At 47.1% G+C, this 20,166-nt stretch overlaps 1 protein-coding gene across 1 annotated transcript in view; it reads right to left on the bottom strand.

Moving 5' to 3' along the window:
• The window catches only part of LOC143285894 (uncharacterized), a 54,699-nt gene that overhangs the window by 24,676 nt on the left and 9,857 nt on the right, over positions 1 to 20,166 (bottom strand). The window contains exons 10-23 of the mRNA XM_076593343.1: positions 19,946 to 20,126; positions 17,577 to 17,723; positions 16,927 to 17,049; positions 16,168 to 16,398; positions 14,579 to 14,728; positions 13,821 to 14,096; positions 12,793 to 12,945; positions 11,919 to 12,036; positions 11,184 to 11,442; positions 8,014 to 8,176; positions 7,112 to 7,273; positions 3,500 to 3,696; positions 1,597 to 1,804; positions 375 to 572 (exon numbers count right to left, since the gene is read on the bottom strand). Coding sequence (XP_076449458.1) covers positions 375 to 572; positions 1,597 to 1,804; positions 3,500 to 3,696; positions 7,112 to 7,273; positions 8,014 to 8,176; positions 11,184 to 11,442; positions 11,919 to 12,036; positions 12,793 to 12,945; positions 13,821 to 14,096; positions 14,579 to 14,728; positions 16,168 to 16,398; positions 16,927 to 17,049; positions 17,577 to 17,723; positions 19,946 to 20,126 — 2,566 coding nt within the window. The remainder of the gene's footprint in view (positions 1 to 374; positions 573 to 1,596; positions 1,805 to 3,499; positions 3,697 to 7,111; positions 7,274 to 8,013; positions 8,177 to 11,183; positions 11,443 to 11,918; positions 12,037 to 12,792; positions 12,946 to 13,820; positions 14,097 to 14,578; positions 14,729 to 16,167; positions 16,399 to 16,926; positions 17,050 to 17,576; positions 17,724 to 19,945; positions 20,127 to 20,166) is intronic.

Genomic DNA, 20,166 nt, shown 5'->3' with positions numbered 1-20,166 from the left:
TTCCATGTCAGATGCTTTTCCCATACGTTTCTGGTGATTATTGTGATGTCCAATATGTTACCATATAGGTCCTTAACACGGCCTTTATTGTGACGTCAAGGTCACGGTCTTTATGTGTGCCACACACACGTACTAAAACGAGTGCCGTGAGTCTTACTCCCATAAACAGAACCCCTCAGATGTGTCGATGTCATGATCATCACGTCAAGACGGCCTCTACCGTGACGTCAAGGTCACGGTCGTTATGTGTGCCACACACACAAACACCACTCAAACGAGTGCCACGAGTCTTACTCCAATAAACCCCTCAAATGTGTCGACCACAACTTCAAGACGCCTCACACGGTGTTCAGGGCCAAGAGATATACGCTTACCCGCCAGGGGGCGTTGTCGTATCCGGGGATGGGGGTGCGGCAGACGGAGACGAAGCTCTGCTGGAAGCGGCCCTGATGCCAGCTCTGGAACAGAGCCGCCGCGCTCAGCGTTCTCCTCACGCTCTTGCTGCTGCTGTCCAGCACGGCCACCAGGCCCCACTCGGAGGGCGCCGGGGTCACCACCACCCCGAGGTCCTTCTGCAACACCAGCGACATTCCAGTCCGTTTATCTTAACCGTTTTGTTTAAAGCCTTGACAGGTCATATTCCCGTCACAACGATTATCTGGTATTAAAAAAGGGGGACAGCCCATACTCCCGTCACAGTCCAGTTCAGTTTCTCAAGAAGGCGACACTGCGTTCGGACAAAACCGTATACTCCACATCTGATAAGCGGATGCTTCACCAGCAACGTAGCCCAACGTAGGCCTTCTGCAACACTTACAACATTTCAGTCAATTTGTCTCCATCGTTTTGTCTACAACACGGATAGTTCTTATTCCCGTAACAACGACTATTTAGTCAAAAGCCTGGACAGTTCATATTCCCGTAACAACGATCATTAAAAATTAAGTTAAAAAACCTGACAGTTCACATTCCCGTCATATCGATTATTCAGTAAAAGTATCAGTTTAAATCCTTGATCACACAATTTTTCAGTCTTTCAGACAGCTATTGGTCTGGTGGCCTGAGCACAAGAAAAGAGGAAGAAATGGCCCAGGTTCCAGTCATGCAAGGACTTTTTTCCTCCCTTTCCATTCGGTTGGTCGTCTGGGTATTAGCCTTTTACATGAGGCGATAAACCAGGGTCTAAAGTACAGCATGCACTTAGAGCAGGTTAACAAAATCCACCGCAGCACGGAGTCATGTAAAATAAGAAAATGAAACCATAGGTGGCGTTGCCCTGTGGCGATATGCTCTCCCAAGGGTGATCTGTTGTGTCAAGGGTGTAATACAACACAACACATCACACAACGGCACAGCACACCACAACACAAAAACACAGCACAAGACAACACAACACAAAAACACAGCACAACACAACACAAAAACACAGCACACCACAACACAAAAACACAGCACACCACAACACAACACAAAACACAGCACGCCACAACACGACACACAAAAAAAACACAAAGACAGAACGCAAAAATACAACACATCTCACACACAACTCAAGCTATCAGCCCCATTCTCCTTAGCCCCAGAATCTTGCCTCACCTGAATCTTGCGTTTCAGAGACTGCATGTGGACTTTGTGTTGCTGCAGCTGGGGAATGTCGTGCAGGATCGGACCGGAGGCAGTGTGCTGCTTCAGCTGGTCAGCGTTCACGGCGTCCAACTTGTCCGCGGAGTAGCATGAGTACCAGTTGTCGCAGACACCCTTCTTCTCGGAATGCTTGGCGTCACTGTGATACTCCACGGGCACCCTGCACACGGCACAGACATGTACCCGGCTTACAGCACAGACGTTCATAACACGGATGTCCTGCGTGCTGCAGGGGCATTCACTACAATAAGTGTACCCGGCACACAGCACAGACATTTGCAATACAGGTACCCTTCACGCATCACAGATATTCATTACACGGGTGCCCAGGACCTAGCACATGCATTCATAACCAAGGTACCCAACACACAACAGAGACATTCGCAACACGGGTACCCTACACACAGCACATACTTTCACAACATGGGTACCTTTCATGTAGCACAGACATCGACACCACGGGTACCCTGCGCACAGCCCAGACCTAGACACTACGGGCCAGAAAAGACTAACCACAGGCAGGTCAACAAACAGAGATGATAGATCATAACTACCAGACACAAGACAGGCCAGTAGACATTCTACAGACCTTACCTGCAGAGCGGCCAACACACAAAGAAGACAGGCCCTTGCTTTTGTAACACCAACAGACAGAAGACAATGCATTAGATGCATTAGACGAAAGACTGACCAACAGATACAGAAAGCTCAGCTGACACAAAAGGCAGATAAGAGACAGGCCAGCGGACACAGACGATGTCAAAAAATGGGCAAAAGAAGAGATGCTAACAGACAGGTGAGACAGACAAACACAGAAGACAGGCCAACAGACACAGAAGACAGGCCAACAGACACAGAAGACAGGCCATCAGAAACAGAAGGCAAGCCATCAGACAAAGAAGACAAGCCAACAGAAACAGAAGACAGGCATTCAGACACAGAAGGCAGGCCATCAGACACAGAAGACAGACCATCAGACACAGAAGACAGGCCATCAGACACAGAAGACAGGCATTCAGACACAGAAGACAGGCCAACAGGCACAGAAGACTGGCCAACAGGCACAGAAGACTGGCCATCAGACACAGAAGACAGGCCATCAGACAAAGAAGACTGGCCAACAGGCACAGAAGACAGGCCAACAGACACAGAAGACAGGCCAACAGACACAGAAGACAGGCCATCAGACACAGAAGACAGACCATCAGAAACAGAAGACAGGCCATCAGACAAAGAAGACTGGCCAACAGGCACAGAAGACAGGCCAACAGACACAGAAGACAGGCCAACAGACACAGAAGACAGGCCAACAGACACAGAAGACAGGCCATCAGACACAGAAGACAGACCATCAGAAACAGAAGACAGGCCATCAGACAAAGAAGACTGGCCAACAGGCACAGAAGACAGGCCAACAGACACAGAAGACAGGCCATCAGACACAGAAGACAGGCCATCAGACACAGAAGACAGGCCATCAGGCAGGCCATCAGACAAAGAAGACAGGCCAACAGGAACTGAAGACAAGCCAACAGACACAGAAGACAGGCCATCAGACACAGAAGGCAGGCCATCAGACACAGAAGACAGGCCAACAGACACAGAAGACAGGCCAACAGACACAGAAGACAGGCCATCAGACACAGAAGACATGACAACAGACACAGCAGAAGACATGCCAAGACACAGAAGACAGGCCAACAGAGACAGAAGACAGGCCAACAGAGACTGAAGTCAGGCCAACAGAGACTGAAGTCAGGCCAACAGAGACAGAAGACAGGCCAACAGAGACTGAAGTCAGGCCAACAGACACACACCAGAAGACAGCAGCAGAATACATGCCATGCCCACGTACCGGTGACGAGGCTCCGACACGTAGCTGATGACCATCGTGAGGGCCTGAGCGGGATCCGCTGCGGGCCTGACGTACAGGGCGCTGTGGGATCGGCCCAGCATGGGGGAGGCAGTGGCGAAGGGCAGAGAGCGATACACGTACTGGCTCTGTATCTCCACCGTGTGGCCCAGGGCGTTCTGGCCAAAGCTCTTCTTCACCTGCCCGACGCTCAAAGTGTTGACGCTTGCCCCAGCCCCAGGCAGAGTTCTCTGTCTATCTTATCGTTCGCACAAATTTACATGCTGGTTTGTCTGTTACGTCAAGTGTCCAGTATCTTCAGCTCTTCGACATTATATTTCAGCTGTCAAATCAGTTTCACAGTTTGAAGAATACTTTATCATTTCGATCAAGTCTAATAGCTCAAGCCATCACATCTTGTAATGTTCATTGCACAACTTGAGATCTGTTTTGTCTGATACATCAAACGTTTGATGGCTATTACTATTTTTTTAATAAATTGTAATATCATTTTCATAACAGCGGATCACTTGACTATTATGTACTGCGTTCTGTAACTACAGCTGTCAGGTGGTATGTCTTTGACCGTTACATCAGTTTCACATCAAATCTAATTTAGGGTATGTTCCAACGCATTTCTCACAGGTTAAATCACAGCCAATCCATCCAGTTAACTTTCCAGTGACCCAGAAAAAGAGCCACTGTATTTAGTGCCAAGTGCGGACCGTTGTCCTCCCAAACAGCTATTTATTCTCAAATCAATCCAAACCAACACATCCAGGCACCTCCTACCCACCCAAACACCCATTTAAACAAACATCCACCAACCTAAACACACACACTCACCCAAGTACCCATCCAAACAAATTCTCATCCATAATGTCAGTCATCACTGTTATGCTGATGACACTCAACTCAAGAAGAGTGATACACCTGAAAAACTGTCGTCGCTCTTGCAAGAAACATCCAACTGCTTCCTGGATATTCAAAATTGGATGACTCTGAATAAGTTACAATTGAACGCGGACAAAACTGAAGCAATGATCACAGGAACTAAACAAAAACTCTCTTCCATTACAACTGACACAATCAAACTTGGCGGTACATCCATCCCTCTTTCCAGTTCAGTCAGGAACCTCGGCGTTGTCCTTGACAACACACTGTCCATGCAAAAATTTATCAATCAGACATGTGAATCCTGCTACGGTCAACTGCGGCGCATCAGTTCCATCCGGAAATATCTGTCCATTGACGCAACATCTAGACTTGTCGTTTCTGTCATTCTCTCTCGCCTTGACTACTGTAACTCTCTATTGTCTGGTTTGCCTGCTTCATCCATTCAGTCCCTTCAGCGCATACAAAACTCTGCTGCCCGACTCGTCCTCAGAAAGAAAAGATCTGAGCACATCACTCCTCTTTTGCAACATCTCCACTGGCTCCCTGTCTCACACCGAATAAAGTACAAGATCAGCACTCTATGCTACAAATGTATTCACAAATCTGCCCCTTCCTATCTCTGTGGCTGCCTTCTCCTCTACACTCCATCTCGCTCACTACGATCAGCTTCGGATCCACTCCATTTACGCATACCCAGATTCAAACTCTCGACTGTTGGCCGCCGTTCTTTCTCTGTCTCTGGACCTTGCAATTGGAATGAACTTCCTCTTTCGCTTCGTCAAGTCTCCACACTCAGCTCTTTCAAGTCTGGCCTTAAAACCCACCTCTTCCCAAAATAGCCTCCCTTCCCTACCTCTTCCTTGTCTTCAATTTCTCCAGTTTTAGAGTTATGCGTGCGTGAGAATGACTGGTGCGAAAGCGCTTAGATTTGTCTATGCACAAGATTCAGCGCTATATAAATACCATTATTATTATTATTCATCCAACCCACCATACACAAGTTTACAGCCAACACAAAACAAGACACGTGTTATCCATGGAACATGACTGGAACTCGACGGTTGTATGTTGCAGAACCGGAGTTTTCGATATCCACCACTCTGGAACACAACTACCTTCCAATTTTGGAATCTCCACCCTCCCCTTGTTAGATATCAACATTAGCATCCAGTCTGACTCCCAGTCCCTTCATACCTCAGTATATTACAAACCCACAGACTCTCATTCCTACTTGCTGTACTCTTCCAGCCACCCCCCCACTATGAAAAATAGCATACCCTACTCCCAATGTCTACGGCTCCGTCGACTTTGCAGCAGTGGTAATGACTTCATCAGAGAGGCAACTACTTTGAGCACTTACTTCAGAGCAAGAGGTTATCCAGCAAACCTGTTACAACAAGCCCTCCGGCGAGCACAGTCCATCCCTAGACCCCTAGTCCTTACCCCCAAAGATATCAGTTCCTCTGATGCAGATAACCGTTGCGTCTTCACCCTGACCTACCATCCACAAAACCTTCCCGTTAAAGACATTCTATACCAAAACTTCAATATCCTAAAGATGACCCAGCACTTAAAAAGATCTTCAGACAACCCCCAATGGCTGCATATAAAAGAGTCAAGAACCTTGGAGACCATTTAGTACGATCTGCCTTCCAGCCTACATACCCCACCATGCAACTCCATATGCAATAAACCCAAATGCAAAACTTGTACATTCATCAACCCAACCATAGTAGGCCCTTCAGGTAGTAAATTCCACTTCAAATCACACTTTAATTGCCAAACCCCAAATGTTGTTTATGCCCTATTCTGCAGCCTCTGCCTCAAAATATATATAGGTGAGACTTACAGAACCCTCAACGACCGCTTCAAAGAACACAGGGACAACATACTTGCTAGAAAAGACACCCCAGTAAGAAACCACTTCAACTCCAGGCAACACAACCTTGCGCATATATTAGTGGCAGCACTTTGGTGCAACAGCCGTGGTGACTGCCTACACATGAAATTTATGGAAAGCCAGATCATCTCCCGCCTTGGCACAGTGCAACCTCATGGAATCAATGTCAGAGAGTGACACTAGTTATAGTCCCTTCTTTTCCCTCCCATTCCCCACTCCACACAGACGCCCCCCCCCCCACACCCGCCCCCTCTCTCACCCTTCCCACCCACCCTCCTCTACTTGACCCTGTCCTCGAAGAACACAGTGAGCAGAGCGGAAATTTCCAGCCATTGAGATGTACTCACCTCTTCAATACAGGCTGAGACCTGCCAACACTTCTTCACCTCTTCACTTGACAAAGAGTTTATGACTCGAAACGTCGTTTTTATCTTCATCTGAAGGTATCTTTGATATTAAACCTTTTTTTTACCATTTTAACTTTGTTTTAAAAGGTCCAGCAGTCACCATTTGTTCATCTTTGATACCTTCCAATCCACCTACAAAGAAAGTCATTCACCTCAGGACCTACACGAACCCATCTCTCTTCTCAAGACAACCTTCTGGTGCCATATTTTCCTCTCATTGTCCCACCCACATATCCAACCCTCCAACAATTTCTCTGAAAACGTGTCTGTTCAATCGTGGCTATGAACTGAAGACGGGTCTCCCAGTACAATACACCCGACCCCGCAGCCACCAAATTCACACACACACACACACACACACACACACACACACACACACACACAAGCAAGGAAGCCGACAAGAAGACGGACCTGGTGAATCTTGGCGCCGTTGCTGATGATAACAGGCTGCATGGTGATGAAGATGGGTCTCTTGTTGACGTCCTGCCCCTGGGCGTTCTTCCCGGGCACCTTGTGCGCCATTGCCTGGCTGTACACGTAGGGCTTTATCGCCAGCTTCAGCACGGGGGCCGACTGCAGAGTCAGATTCAGAACAACTTCATCATCTCAGAAACAGAAGGGTGGTGAAGTCTGTGTCAACAGATTACATATCAGAACAGTAGCAGCATATATAACAAAAACAGACACAACACAAGTATAGCAATACAAGCCCAATAAATAACATCACCTTTCCACTATCTAAAACACACATAAACAGAAAAGATCCAACATCGGAATGATCAACAACAAAAACAGCATGTCTAACTAATAGAAAGAAGGTCAGTGAAGGACTGAGAAGGACTGACTGAAAGACAATACAAAAAAATCAGGGACGGGGTGGGTGACGGAGAGAGAGACAAAAAAAAGAGAAAAGATAGAGAGATGCAGAGAAACAGAAAGAGAGATGGACACAGATGCAGAAAGACCGAAAGAGAGACAGAGATACAGAGAGAGATGGAAAGGAACATACGCAGTAAAGGACGAACTACATGAAAGGGACACTTGCACTGAGTGCTGAAGTGAGCGAGATTAAAGAGACACTTTGTTTACATCAGTACTGAAGGACATGACGTTAAAAGGGCACTCACACTGACACGTGGGGAGACAGCGGACACAAAAGGAGCAATGGCATTGACTGTTGGACAGACACGACAGCGAAATATCTACATTCAATGTCGGGGGAAGCGTTGCTAACTTGCAGTGACAGTTGGGAGGACATAACAACGAAGTACCAACCCCAGTGCTGAGGGACACGCTGCTGATGGAACACTTACACTGTCAGGTGGGGAAAGAGAGGCAGCTATGTTGCCTTTTTTCATGTCGATAGAGCCCTTAATGGTGACCGGACTCTGCACGTTGGCCAGACCATGGAAGAGGCTACCCGCCTGGAACAGGTGCCCGTCCACCGACATCTTGCCCATGACCGACCCCACAATTCTGTACACATGGCATTGAAACACATGGTGATTTATTTTCCGAGTTATGTATCGGACAGATGTCGAAACAAAAAAATTGACACACCCGGTGTAACACAAAACATGGAAACGCCTGGTGTTGTATCTTCCTAGATAAGAATTGGTCAAGTGTCAAAACACAAACATTGACACCTGGCGTTGTATCTTCTGAGTTATAAATTAGACAGGTATCAAAACATGATTTGTACATTGAAACACCTGGGATCATATTCATGGGGCGGGTGTACATGGAAACGTCTGGACTAAACGTGTTGTCCAAGACAATCCATCGAAAGTTGGTATTCATAGCGGAAAAGTCTGACGAAATCCTAGTTTAAACGCAGACTAAAACGGCTGAGATTTAGTCTAGTGATTTCGCTACACTACACACCGTACGCCCAGACTTTGTAAGACAAATGGCTCGTTTAGTTTTGTTAAGTACTTCAGTGGACTAGAATGCACCTTCTAGAAGTGTATAATGATGATAATGGTGATGATGATGATGATAATACTAATAATGATGATAATAATAATAATAATAATATAATAATAATAATAATGATAACAGTTTATTTCTGTTGTGCCTTTCGTTGAAATACAACAAAAAGATACATCACACACACACACACACACACACACACACACACACACACACACACACACACACACACACACACACACATGTGCTTCAAAACATACAAACACGTGCATGCCGCACGATCGCACGTATTAGTTATGCTCTCTGAACGCAACAAACCAATTAACCCCAGACCAAACAAACCAACCGCAAATTTCAATCCGTGCAGCAGCTGACAAGAATGCGCACATGTGAACTTAATCGGGAAAATCCCTTTCTAAATATGAACGAAGGCGTTGCCAAGAACAAATTGTGAGAAGTCCAGTCGTTCGTTGTCAGACCTTCACACCCGCCCCATGAATACGGACTTTGCTGCGGCAAAAGTTTTGACGTTCAAAATCCAGAGGTTTTGCTTTTCACACGACGTACTCAAGTCAGAAGTACATCTGACGAACCCCGGAAGGAGCACACACACCCACGTCCTGCAGCCCCTCACGACTGGTACAGCTGGAGTTCTATTCCACCACCCCACCCCCACCCCCACCTTCACCACTACCCAATCCCCATTGCATCCCGCCTTTCTGCGACCTCATGCAGTGGCCCCCTAGTATCGAACAGCAAGAATCTCTCATACCGCTCAGCCAGCCAATCCCTACATGGCATCCACGCTACTCTGGTGGATATGGAAAACAGGGCCCACTCACCGTCTGACGTTCCACCAACACTTCAAAGCTCCTTGACTACCAGACGCAGTCATTGTCAACAGCAAATGCAGACCCGGAGAAACACAGAGAAAAGCAGTGGAAGGAGCGGGAAGAACATCGTCATAAACAAGAACAGCGATTGAAGGATCAGCTCCGCCAGCTGGATAGAGAGCGGCACGAAGATGAACAGCAGGAAGCCCATCATTGGCAGCTGTCGCTCTACCAGAAAGAGAAACGGCAGCGAACACCAGGGAACCAGCAGGAGCAGCAGCAGGGAGCGCCAAGGAACCACCAGGAGCAGAGGCAGCGAGCGCCAGAAGACCAGCAGGACCATCAGGCAGCTCACCCATTTGAAGTTGAACAGGAAGTCGGACGACGCTGTTTATGCCAGCCGACAATGGTGCAGCGTACCCGCGATCAAGTGTGGGTTAAACAGCACACCAGGGAACAACCACCAGCAGACTAACACGCCCAAGAACATCACCACACTGACCTACGGATCCGCGAGCGGTTGCTGGAAGAAGATCCAGTTAACTGAGTATTTTGCACTAACTTGGATTATAAATGAACATGTTCAATTTTTTGTATATTTGTCGGGGAGAACATATTTATCATGAATTGCACGCGAATGTGAGAAAGAAAAGGGCAGTGTTGGAGAAGGAAGGAGAGAGGGAAGGGAGGAAGGGGAGGGGGAGACATATCGATAGAAATTGATATAATGGTGTGAAATAATAGGTAAGCTGGTTATTGACTCAGTGTGATTTGAAATTGCATTTGAAAAATGTCCAGATTTTGCCTACCTGGAATTGTCAATATGGATTGTTGGTATTTCAATTGGACACGGTTGTATTCAGTATGTTAGTAACAAGCCTTGTACTGTGTATAATATATTATAAGTGTGTGGAGTATAAAATGGGATGAGAGGACAAGAGGAGGACGTGAGGATAGGGGGATGGGGGGAAAGGGCAGGATGATGAGTGAGCGAGAGATATGCATGATGTGTATATGTGCCTATGGCCAAAGTACATTAAACCATTCCGAATCCGAATCCTCAAGTCATTCCCCATGAATACGGCCCCTGGTGCTGTATCTTCTAAGTTATGTATTGGCCAGGCGTCGAAACACAAACATTGACACACCTAGCGTTGTATCTTCTGAGTTATGTAGGTCCTGGACACCCGAACAACTAATTGAACAGGAAGTGTGAAAACGCACAGTGTGAAACACGGAAGTGAGTACCCTATTCAAAATCCATTCAAGTAAAAGATGAAACAGTTAAAAAATGTGAACCCTCATGTCGTGGGTGCATACCAAAGCAGGTCGGAAATATAACTTACAACTTACAATTTACACTCCAAACTCTAGAAACGTTATGCATAAGAAATATTTTTTTTAAATAAACGTATCAATTTTTTTTATTACGGATTGGACTGAAAGACACATGGAGATGACAGAAATGAATAGAAGGAAGAAATCAGAAAGAGAAGAGAACCACAGAAAAAAGAAAAAAAAAAAAAAAGAAAAACGACACACGACACGCGATGTCCAAGACACGGGAAGATTGCGAAAGAAAAAAGCCCCTGGGATCTTAGTGGAGAACACACACACACACACACACACACACACACACACACACACACACACACACACATCCACCCACCCCCACCCCACACACACACTTAGACACGTTCCCATTCTAGAGAGCTTACAGAGGTTTGATGGCCAGACGACCAGAGACGGAGCTAGGGAGGATGTTGCCCCTCTTCTCCTTGAATATGCTGTGCTCCACGGACCCCGACGCTTCACCGCTGATGTTGACGGTGTAGCTAAGGCCCATCTGCAGGTTGACAGGGAAGCCAGCCTCTGTGGGAATCTCCGAGTGGAACTGGCTGGCAATGCCGGCGCTCTGGTGGGCGAAGAACACGCCCCTCTTCGCCTTGTTTTCGTTCACGTTCATCTCGATGGACTCTGTCCGCACAAGTGGAAGGATGGGGTAGGGGGAAGGGGGAGGGGGGGGGGGGGGGTCATCGTAGATGTTTCGCTTCTTAAGGGTGATACTGACAGATAGGTCACATGTGTGTGATTCTGTGTGTGTGTGTGTGTGTGTGTGTGTGTGTGTGTGTCTGTGTGTGTGTGTGTCTGTGTGTGTGTGTGTCCTTGAGAGGGCGGAGAGGATGCATGAAGGGCAATTGTGGGGTAGTCATCTGAACGACAAAAGTATGTTTCAATCTGATACCATTGACATTTTGACGAAAATCTTCGATCGGTATGTGTGTGTGTGTGTGTGTGTGTGTGTGTGTGTGTGTGTGTGTGTGTGTGTGTGTGTGTGTGTGTGTGCGCGCGTGAGAGTGCATGTCCAATAAATGTCTACCTTGGAAGGTGTGCGCAGTTTTCATACACAGCACACCACGGGCATTACGACCAGAGAGAACGGAGACACTCACTGAGATCCACGAGCTCCTGCAGCAGCTCGGAGACGTTGGCAGCGCGGATCACTTGGTTCATTATCTGCACGTTGACCACCAGCTTCGGCTGAGGCAGTAGTCGGCTCTTGATCTGCAGCTGCACGTGCATCCATCACAACACCGTAGCGTCATAGTCATCGACGGAAACAACTAACACACCGCTGCTGCATCACAGACAACATGGGGAAACACTCAACATACTCAGTGGAGACAACCAACACAAAGCCATAGCATCACAGTAATCAGGAGAGGCAAACAAGACAAGGCTTTAGGATAGTATCAGTTTTATTCGGAGGTGGAATGAGGATGGGTGAGGGGTAACCTGATGTTGATGGAACACTCAATGTGGCATGACTGCTCAAAAGAAACATGTAATCAATGTGCAAAGGAGATGTTATCATTGTGTCAGTTTTAACTGCATATTAGCATTGCGTGTTTTATTTGCCATGGAGTAGTTGCCGAATGCCTTTCATGGAACCTAACCAGGCAGTGTAATTCAGACAGCAATGAAATACCCAGATTCGTTCTTATCACCCCCTGATTTACTTCTCTCGCAATGTGTTCGCTTCCGTTACATTGTATTTTGTTCATTGCAGCAGTCAGTTCAGTCAACCCCGTTCCCTAGTCTTCAAACTGACAGTTAACGTCATCACCAGAGCAGATTGAACTAACACACTCCCATGACTTCTAAATCGCCAAAACACCACAAATAACTAACCAAATATCTTCTCAAAGAAATTATAGAAGCACTGCAAATACTGACAATCAAATTAAACAACACGCCAAATACGAATAAGACGGATATTCACAGCAGATCTTGTCACTCATCCTAGTATTCCACGCAGATGGTTACCTTGTTGACGATGTCTTGGATCATATCCTTGACACTGGCGTCTCTCCTGGGTCTCTTGAGGAGGTCAAACAGTGAGTTTCGCTCAGTCAGGAAGCCCTTGGGTCCGAGCATGGCTGTCAGCACCTTGGGTAGTCCTTCAGACACGATGGACAGCTGAAAAATAGAACACACTGGGTAGTCCTTCAGACACGATGGATAGCTGAAAAATAGAACACACTTGGTAGTCCTTCAGACACGATGGATAGCTGAAAAATAGAACACATTGGGAAGTTCTTCAGACACGATGGACAGCTGAAAAATAGAACACATTGGGTCGTCCTTCAGACACGATGGATAGCTGAAAAATAGAACACACTGGGTAGTTCTTCAGACACGATGGACAGCTGAAAAATAGAACACATTGGGTCGTCCTTCAGACACGATGGATAGCTGAAAAATAGAACACACTGGGTAGTTCTTCAGACACGATGGACAGCTGAAAAATAGAACACACCTGGTAGTCCTTCAGACACGATGGATAGCTGAAAAATAGAACACATTGGGTAGTTCTTCAGACACGATGGACAGCTGAAATATAGAAGACATTGGGTAGTCCTTCAGACACGATGGATAGCTGAAAAATAGAACACATTGGGTAGTCCTTCAGACACGATGGATAGCTGAAAAACAGAACACATTTGGCAGTCTTTCAGACTACGGACACATGAAACTACAACGCTTGGTGGACCCTCAGATAGTGAGAACGATTAAAAGCAAGTCATTTTCTTTGAAATTCACCAAAAAAAAACCCACGTCACTCACTAAATCATCCAGTCACTCATCACAGCCAATCCGTGTCGCTCGCCATAACCACCATTCACTCACCACAACAACCCACATTACTCATTCACCCATCATCACCACCACTCACCATAATCACTCATGTCACTCATCCCCACCACAATCACCACAGCGCTCATCCAGAAGTACCCCATGCCCCCAGTCACCTCCCCCACCCCACCTCCTGTCCCTTCTGACCACAGTCTCACCTGCATGGCCTTGTTGGTGGTGCCGAATAGGTCAAAGTAGGAGGCATAGTCGGCGGTGATGACGGTCTTGGGGTCGGTGATGTGGCTGATCTCCTTGAACATGGTGGCGTTCCGGGCCACCTGGATCTGGAGGTTGTGGTACCCAGAGTCCTGTATGCCGCTCTCCACCGGCTGCAAGAAGGGCAGAGCTGCACGTGCCTGGCTCGCCACTCTCTCGTAAGGGGCGAAGGATGTGTTGGCCAGCTTGGTCAGGGTGGACCAGATGTATGTAGACACCTGCAAGCCGTCAGCGCAAGAAATGAGTTGGGTTATAGTGGAACCAGGTTGAAGAGGGAAGACCTGGACAATCAACATTTATAGTCTGAGCGATAACCAGAAGACCTTGTTTTGCGTCAAATATTAGCCTTTTTTGCAGATTTTACATGATTTGTGGGTGCTGAATCCAAATCCGTTGGCGGCCAATCGTAAATGTTGAGCATTTTGAGTTATTGCGTAAAATCAAAAATGGTTGAAGGACGTGATTAAGAGTAGTTTTTTTTCTGGCTGACAGATATTCAGTGATGTTCAGAGTCTTCTTGTCCCTTTCGTTAATCCATAAGAAAGAAAAATAGAAAAGAACAAGGAAACAGAGACACACAAAAGAAATAATAAAATCAAATCATGTAGCTTACAGCCCAGCCGACTGCAAAAGGGACGACATTAGAGCAGACAGAGAGAGAGAGAGAGGAGAGAAAACGGAAACAAGACAAAAGCCGGACCTGCTTCTCCTTCTCATTGGCGATGCTGCTGGCGACCCTGATGAGGGCGGGCGTGGAGATGCCCAAGTTGACCATGGAGCGGAAGGCCTGGATCCTGACAGAGGGTTGTTCTGTGGGGTTCTTCTGGATCAGCTCCAGCTCCTGCAAGATCTGCAACGTCCAGTGCCCGGTCAGACAAAACACAACCACACCCCAGCTTGTGGTTCCGTCATAGCAAGGAGGATGTCTATCTTTTTTTATGACATTTCTGAATAACAATAGAAACGCAGAAGAAAAATACGTGCACTAACGCGAATGGAGAATGCCAAATTGGAGTCTGGGTGCAATGGACAAAGGCATATCTACACTGGAACGCGAATATGTGTAATTTAAGTAAAAAGGGCAACCTTTGGCATATACAAAATGTGGACACTTTGGCACCAACAACACGAGGAATATCTTTATTTGAAAGACAATGTGTTTGCCTTGGCGTTTCTTGTGAGAGAGACAGCGACAGAGAGAGAGAGAGAGAGAGAGAGAGAGAGAAACGTGCGGGGTGGGGGACACAAAATCAGCAAAGCATGGGGCTTTCCTTTGCCACCACAATCTGTCTACGTGAGGGTCCGGTTGGCGCAGCCTCCACGCCAGAGGATACCTCCCCCCTCCCCTTTCCTACTATCATGGACCGGTGGCCTGGTGTTTTTTTGTGTTTTTTTGCTTTATGTGTGTGTGTGTGTGTGTGTGTGTGTGTGTGTGTGTGTGTGTGTGTGTGTGTGTGTGTGTGTGTGTGTGTGTGTGTGTGTGTGTCCTCAGTTGCGTGCAAGTCACTATCATGTGACTATCTACTATCATGGACCGGTGGCCTGGTGCTTATGCACCCGACAAGGAAGCGAGTTTCTACGGACTCCATTCTTACACAGAAGGTGGTTTTTTCCTCGCTCCCCAACTAAGCTTTGAAATGTAGTCGAGCGCATGTAAAAGGACCCATGGTACACACGAAACCTGTTCCTTTCAAGAATCAGCAGACAAATCCACTGTGACGGTAAACCACATATACAACGGTGTGTGGCGCTGCACAGCGGCGACGCGTTCTTCTCCAGGTGGACAGCCTACATTTCACATGGAGAAATCTCTTGTGACCAAAAGTAACACGATACGATATGTACAATGTAATGAAATACAACGCAACGCAACGCAGCACAACACAACACAACAGAATGCTACGCAACACAACAAACACAACGCAACGCAACACAACACAACACAATACAATGCAACGCAACAAAATGCAACGCAACACAATACAGCGCAACACAACACAGCGCAACACAACACAACACAGCACAGCAAAGCACAATGCAGCACAATGCAACACAACGCAACACAACACAGCGCAACACAATGCTACGCAACGCAACACAATACAACACAACGCAACATAGGACAACACAACACAACGCAACGCAACGCAACACAACACAACGCAACACAACACAATGCTACTCAACGCAACACAACATGACAAAATACAATACAACACAACACAATGTAACGCAACACAACACAACATAACACAACGCAACGCAACGCAACGCAACACACGGCCCTACCTGCTGTTTGTGGGTGCGGAAGTTCTCCATAGCTTGGATGGCCAGGATGCGGGTGACAGGCGACAGCTGAGTGTTGCGGATGATGTTGGAGATGGTGGAGGCAGATGACGGGATGTGGGCATTGCGCAACGCTCCCAGCATCACCGCTATGTCTTTCTCGCTCATCCCGCTTGGATCCTGCTGCTCCTTTTCGCCCCCGCCTACCTTCTTCATCAGCTTCTGCTTCAGAGCCTGCATTGGGATGCAACGAACGTTTTGGTCACCAGCACAGGGAACAACATTAATAACAGCAGTAGTAGTAGTAGTAGTTGTTGTTGTAGCAGCAATAGCAGCAGCAGCAGCATTAGTCGTGGTAGTATCAGCGGGAGCTCCGGCAGCAGTTATGAAAGTGGGTAGCAGTAGGAGCAGTAGTAGCAGTAGCAGCAGCAGCAGCAATAATAACTGCAGCTATAGAAGTAGCAGCAGCAGTAGTAGAAGCAACAGTTTCAGTTTCAGTGTCAAGTAGGTGTGAAAGTGTGCGGACTGATCCATACACGCTCCACCACATCGTTTAAAAAAGAAAAGAAAAGGGAACAGATGCCCGACATTCGGATAAACCCAGCATGCTGATTATGACTTGGGATCTTTCCCTGCATCTGTACAAATAAGAAAAACCACATAAAACAAAACGTGAGAAGCAGCAGTAGTAGCAGTAGGAGCAGCACAGCAGCAGCGGCAACAGCAGGGCAAGGATTCTTTCAAAGCACAACAGATTCTGACCTTGAGGACCTGGTTCTCAATCTGCCCGTGTTTGGTCCTGATTTGTTGATAGCGGTCAGTCAGCTCCTCTTTGCACTTCTTCAGTTTTTGCTTTCGGGCATTGGCAGTCCTAGCCGACAGAATCTGAAAAAAGTGAAACAACATGACTTCTCTCTCTCTCTCTCTCTCTCTCTCTCTCTCTCTCTCTCTCTCTCTCTCTTATTATTTTTTTACAACGTTGATGATAAGTACTATCATCATTGGCAGTAGTAGTAGCAGCAGAAGTAGTAGTATTTACCAACATAATCATTGTTGTGTCGTTATCGTTATTGGTATTATTGCTGTCATAAGGATAGATTGGAAGACTAGGCAATGTCTAAAATACTTATCCTTGAGTTATAAAGTTTCTGAATCTTGAATCTCTCGCTTTTTTCCTTCCTCCTCCTCTTTCTTCCTTTGCTTTTTCGCTTTCCACATCGTTTCCAATTGGTCTATTATGCTTTGATAGAATGATATGACATTGACTACTTAAACTGCATTTTAAAATGCATACTACTCTGTAAAAATTTTAATGAGCTTATCAACGACAACCTTCTAACATTCAAACACACACACACACACACACACACACACACACACACACACACACACACACACACACACACACACACCTGTTCAATTGCGTTGATGCTGTCGACATTTTGCTGCAGGATGTCCGAAGTAATGTCCCCCGCCCTGCCCATAACAGAGCCCAGAGCCAACATGGTTACCTCCTCCAGTTTGGCCAGTTTTTGCTCCTGGCTTTTAGTCAACAGTGCCTGGACAAACATCCACGCGACACCATCACTGCTAGGACGACATCAACATCACAGCAAAGACAACATCATTATTACTGCCAGGACAACATCAACGTCACTGCAAAGACAACATCAACATCACTGACAGGACAACATCAACATCACTGCAAAGATAACATCAACATCACTGCCAGGACAACATCAACATCACTGCAAAGATAACATCAACATCACTGCCAGGACAACATCAACATAGATACCAGGACAACATCACTGTCATGAAAACACCATCCACATTCTGCCAGGACAACAGCATCCGCATCCTGCCAGGATAACATCAACATCACTGCCAGGACAGCATCAACATTATTGCAAGGACAATACCATATGCATACTTCCTAAACAACATCAACATTATTGCCAGGACAATACCATCCGCATATTGCCAAGACAGTATCAACATCATTGCCAGGACATCACCATGCACATACTGCCAGGATAACATCAACATTATTGCCAGGACAAGATTACTGTCAAAACAACACTTTTAGCATACTGCCAAGACAACATCGACATATTGTCAGGACAACACCAGCCACATACTGCCAGGACAGCATCACTGCCAGGACAACACCATCCATATACCACCAAGACAACATCACTGCCAGGACAACACCATCTACATACTGCCAGGACAGCATCACCGCCAGGACAACATCACTGCCCTGACAACACCATCCATATACTACCAGGACAACATCACTGCCAGGACAACAACATCCATATACTACCAGGACAGCATCACCGCCAGGACAACACCATCCATATACTACCAGGACAACATCACCGCCACGACAACACCATCCATATACTACCAGGACAACATCGCTGCCAGGACAACACCATCCACATACTGCCAGGACAACATCACTGCCAGGACAACACCATCCATATACTACCAGGACAACATCGCTGCCAAGACAACACCATCCACATACTGCCAGGACAGCATAACCGCCAGGACAACATCACTGCCAGGACAACACCATCCACATACTGCCAGGACAGCATCACCGCCAGGACAACATCACTGCCAAGACAACACCATCCATATACTACCAGGACAACATCACTGCCAGGACAACAACATCCATATACTACCAGGACAGCATCACCGCCAGGACAACACCATCCATATACTACCAGGACAACATCACCGCCAGGACAACACCATCCATATACTACCAGGACAACGTCGCTGCCAGGACAACACCTTCCACAAACTGCCAGGACAGCATCACCGCCAGGACAACATCACTGCCAGGACAACACCATCCATATACTACCAGGACACCACTGCCAGGACAACACCATCCATATACTACCAGGACATCACTGCCAGGACAACACCATCCATATACTACCAGGACAACATCACTGCCAGGACAACACCTTCCACATACTACCAGGACAACATCACTGCCAGGACAACACCATCCACATACTGCCAGGACAACATCACTGCCAGGACAGCATCACCGCCAGGACAACACCATCTATATACTGCCAGGACAGCATCACCGCCAAGACAACACGATCCATATCCTGCCAGGACAGCATCACCACCAGGACAACACCATCCATATACTACCAGGACAACATCACCGCCAGGACAACACCATCCATATACTACCAGGACAACATCGCTGCCAGGACAATACCATCCATCCACGTACTGTCAGGACATCAGCTCATGACTAGCAGGACTGTGACCGTCATAATAAAAAAAAAAAACCAAGAAATGATGCCACGTCACTGACTGTAACAGTGACACCACAGCCTATGACGCACTATAAGTGACTAGCAGGATCGTGACGGGTCATAACCATGGCAGTGATGTCACAGCACTGACTGAAGTAACAGTGACGCCAAAGCCGCAAACCCATGACGCGTTATCGGTGACTGGCAGGACTGTGACGGCCATAACCCTAGCAATGTTATCACAGAACTGACGGCAGAGGTGACGTCATCATAGCCTATGACGCATCATTATCAGTGACGTCCAAGCGGTAGCAGTGACATCACCACAACCTATAACGCATTATTATCAGTGACGTCCACGCGGTAGCAGTGACGTCACCACAACCTATAACGCATCATTATCAGTGACGGCCAAGCGGTAGCAGTGACGTCACCACAGCCTATGACGCATCATTATCAGTGCGTCCAAGTGTCGTGCCTACCAGCAACTTGATGAGAAGCTGTCCGGAGGGCGGGCTGTAGAGTCCCACGGAGGTGATGGCCGACACGCAGGACAGGGGCTCCTCTCTCTCCTGCTTCTTCGCCACCTTGATACACTTGCTCACCACCACTTCGGAGGCGGACACGGTGCCTGCAGTGGACAACAGGTCCCACAGAGTCTTCCTGCAACAGAGGCACCACGCGCTTTCTGTATTTCTCTCTG

This window comes from Babylonia areolata, chromosome 1 (assembly GCF_041734735.1).
Source record: "Babylonia areolata isolate BAREFJ2019XMU chromosome 1, ASM4173473v1, whole genome shotgun sequence".
NCBI classification, from domain to species: Eukaryota; Metazoa; Mollusca; class Gastropoda; order Neogastropoda; family Buccinidae; genus Babylonia; species Babylonia areolata.
Note: the sequence above shows the minus strand (reverse complement) of the source record. Positions and strands in the feature narration are given on the sequence as shown.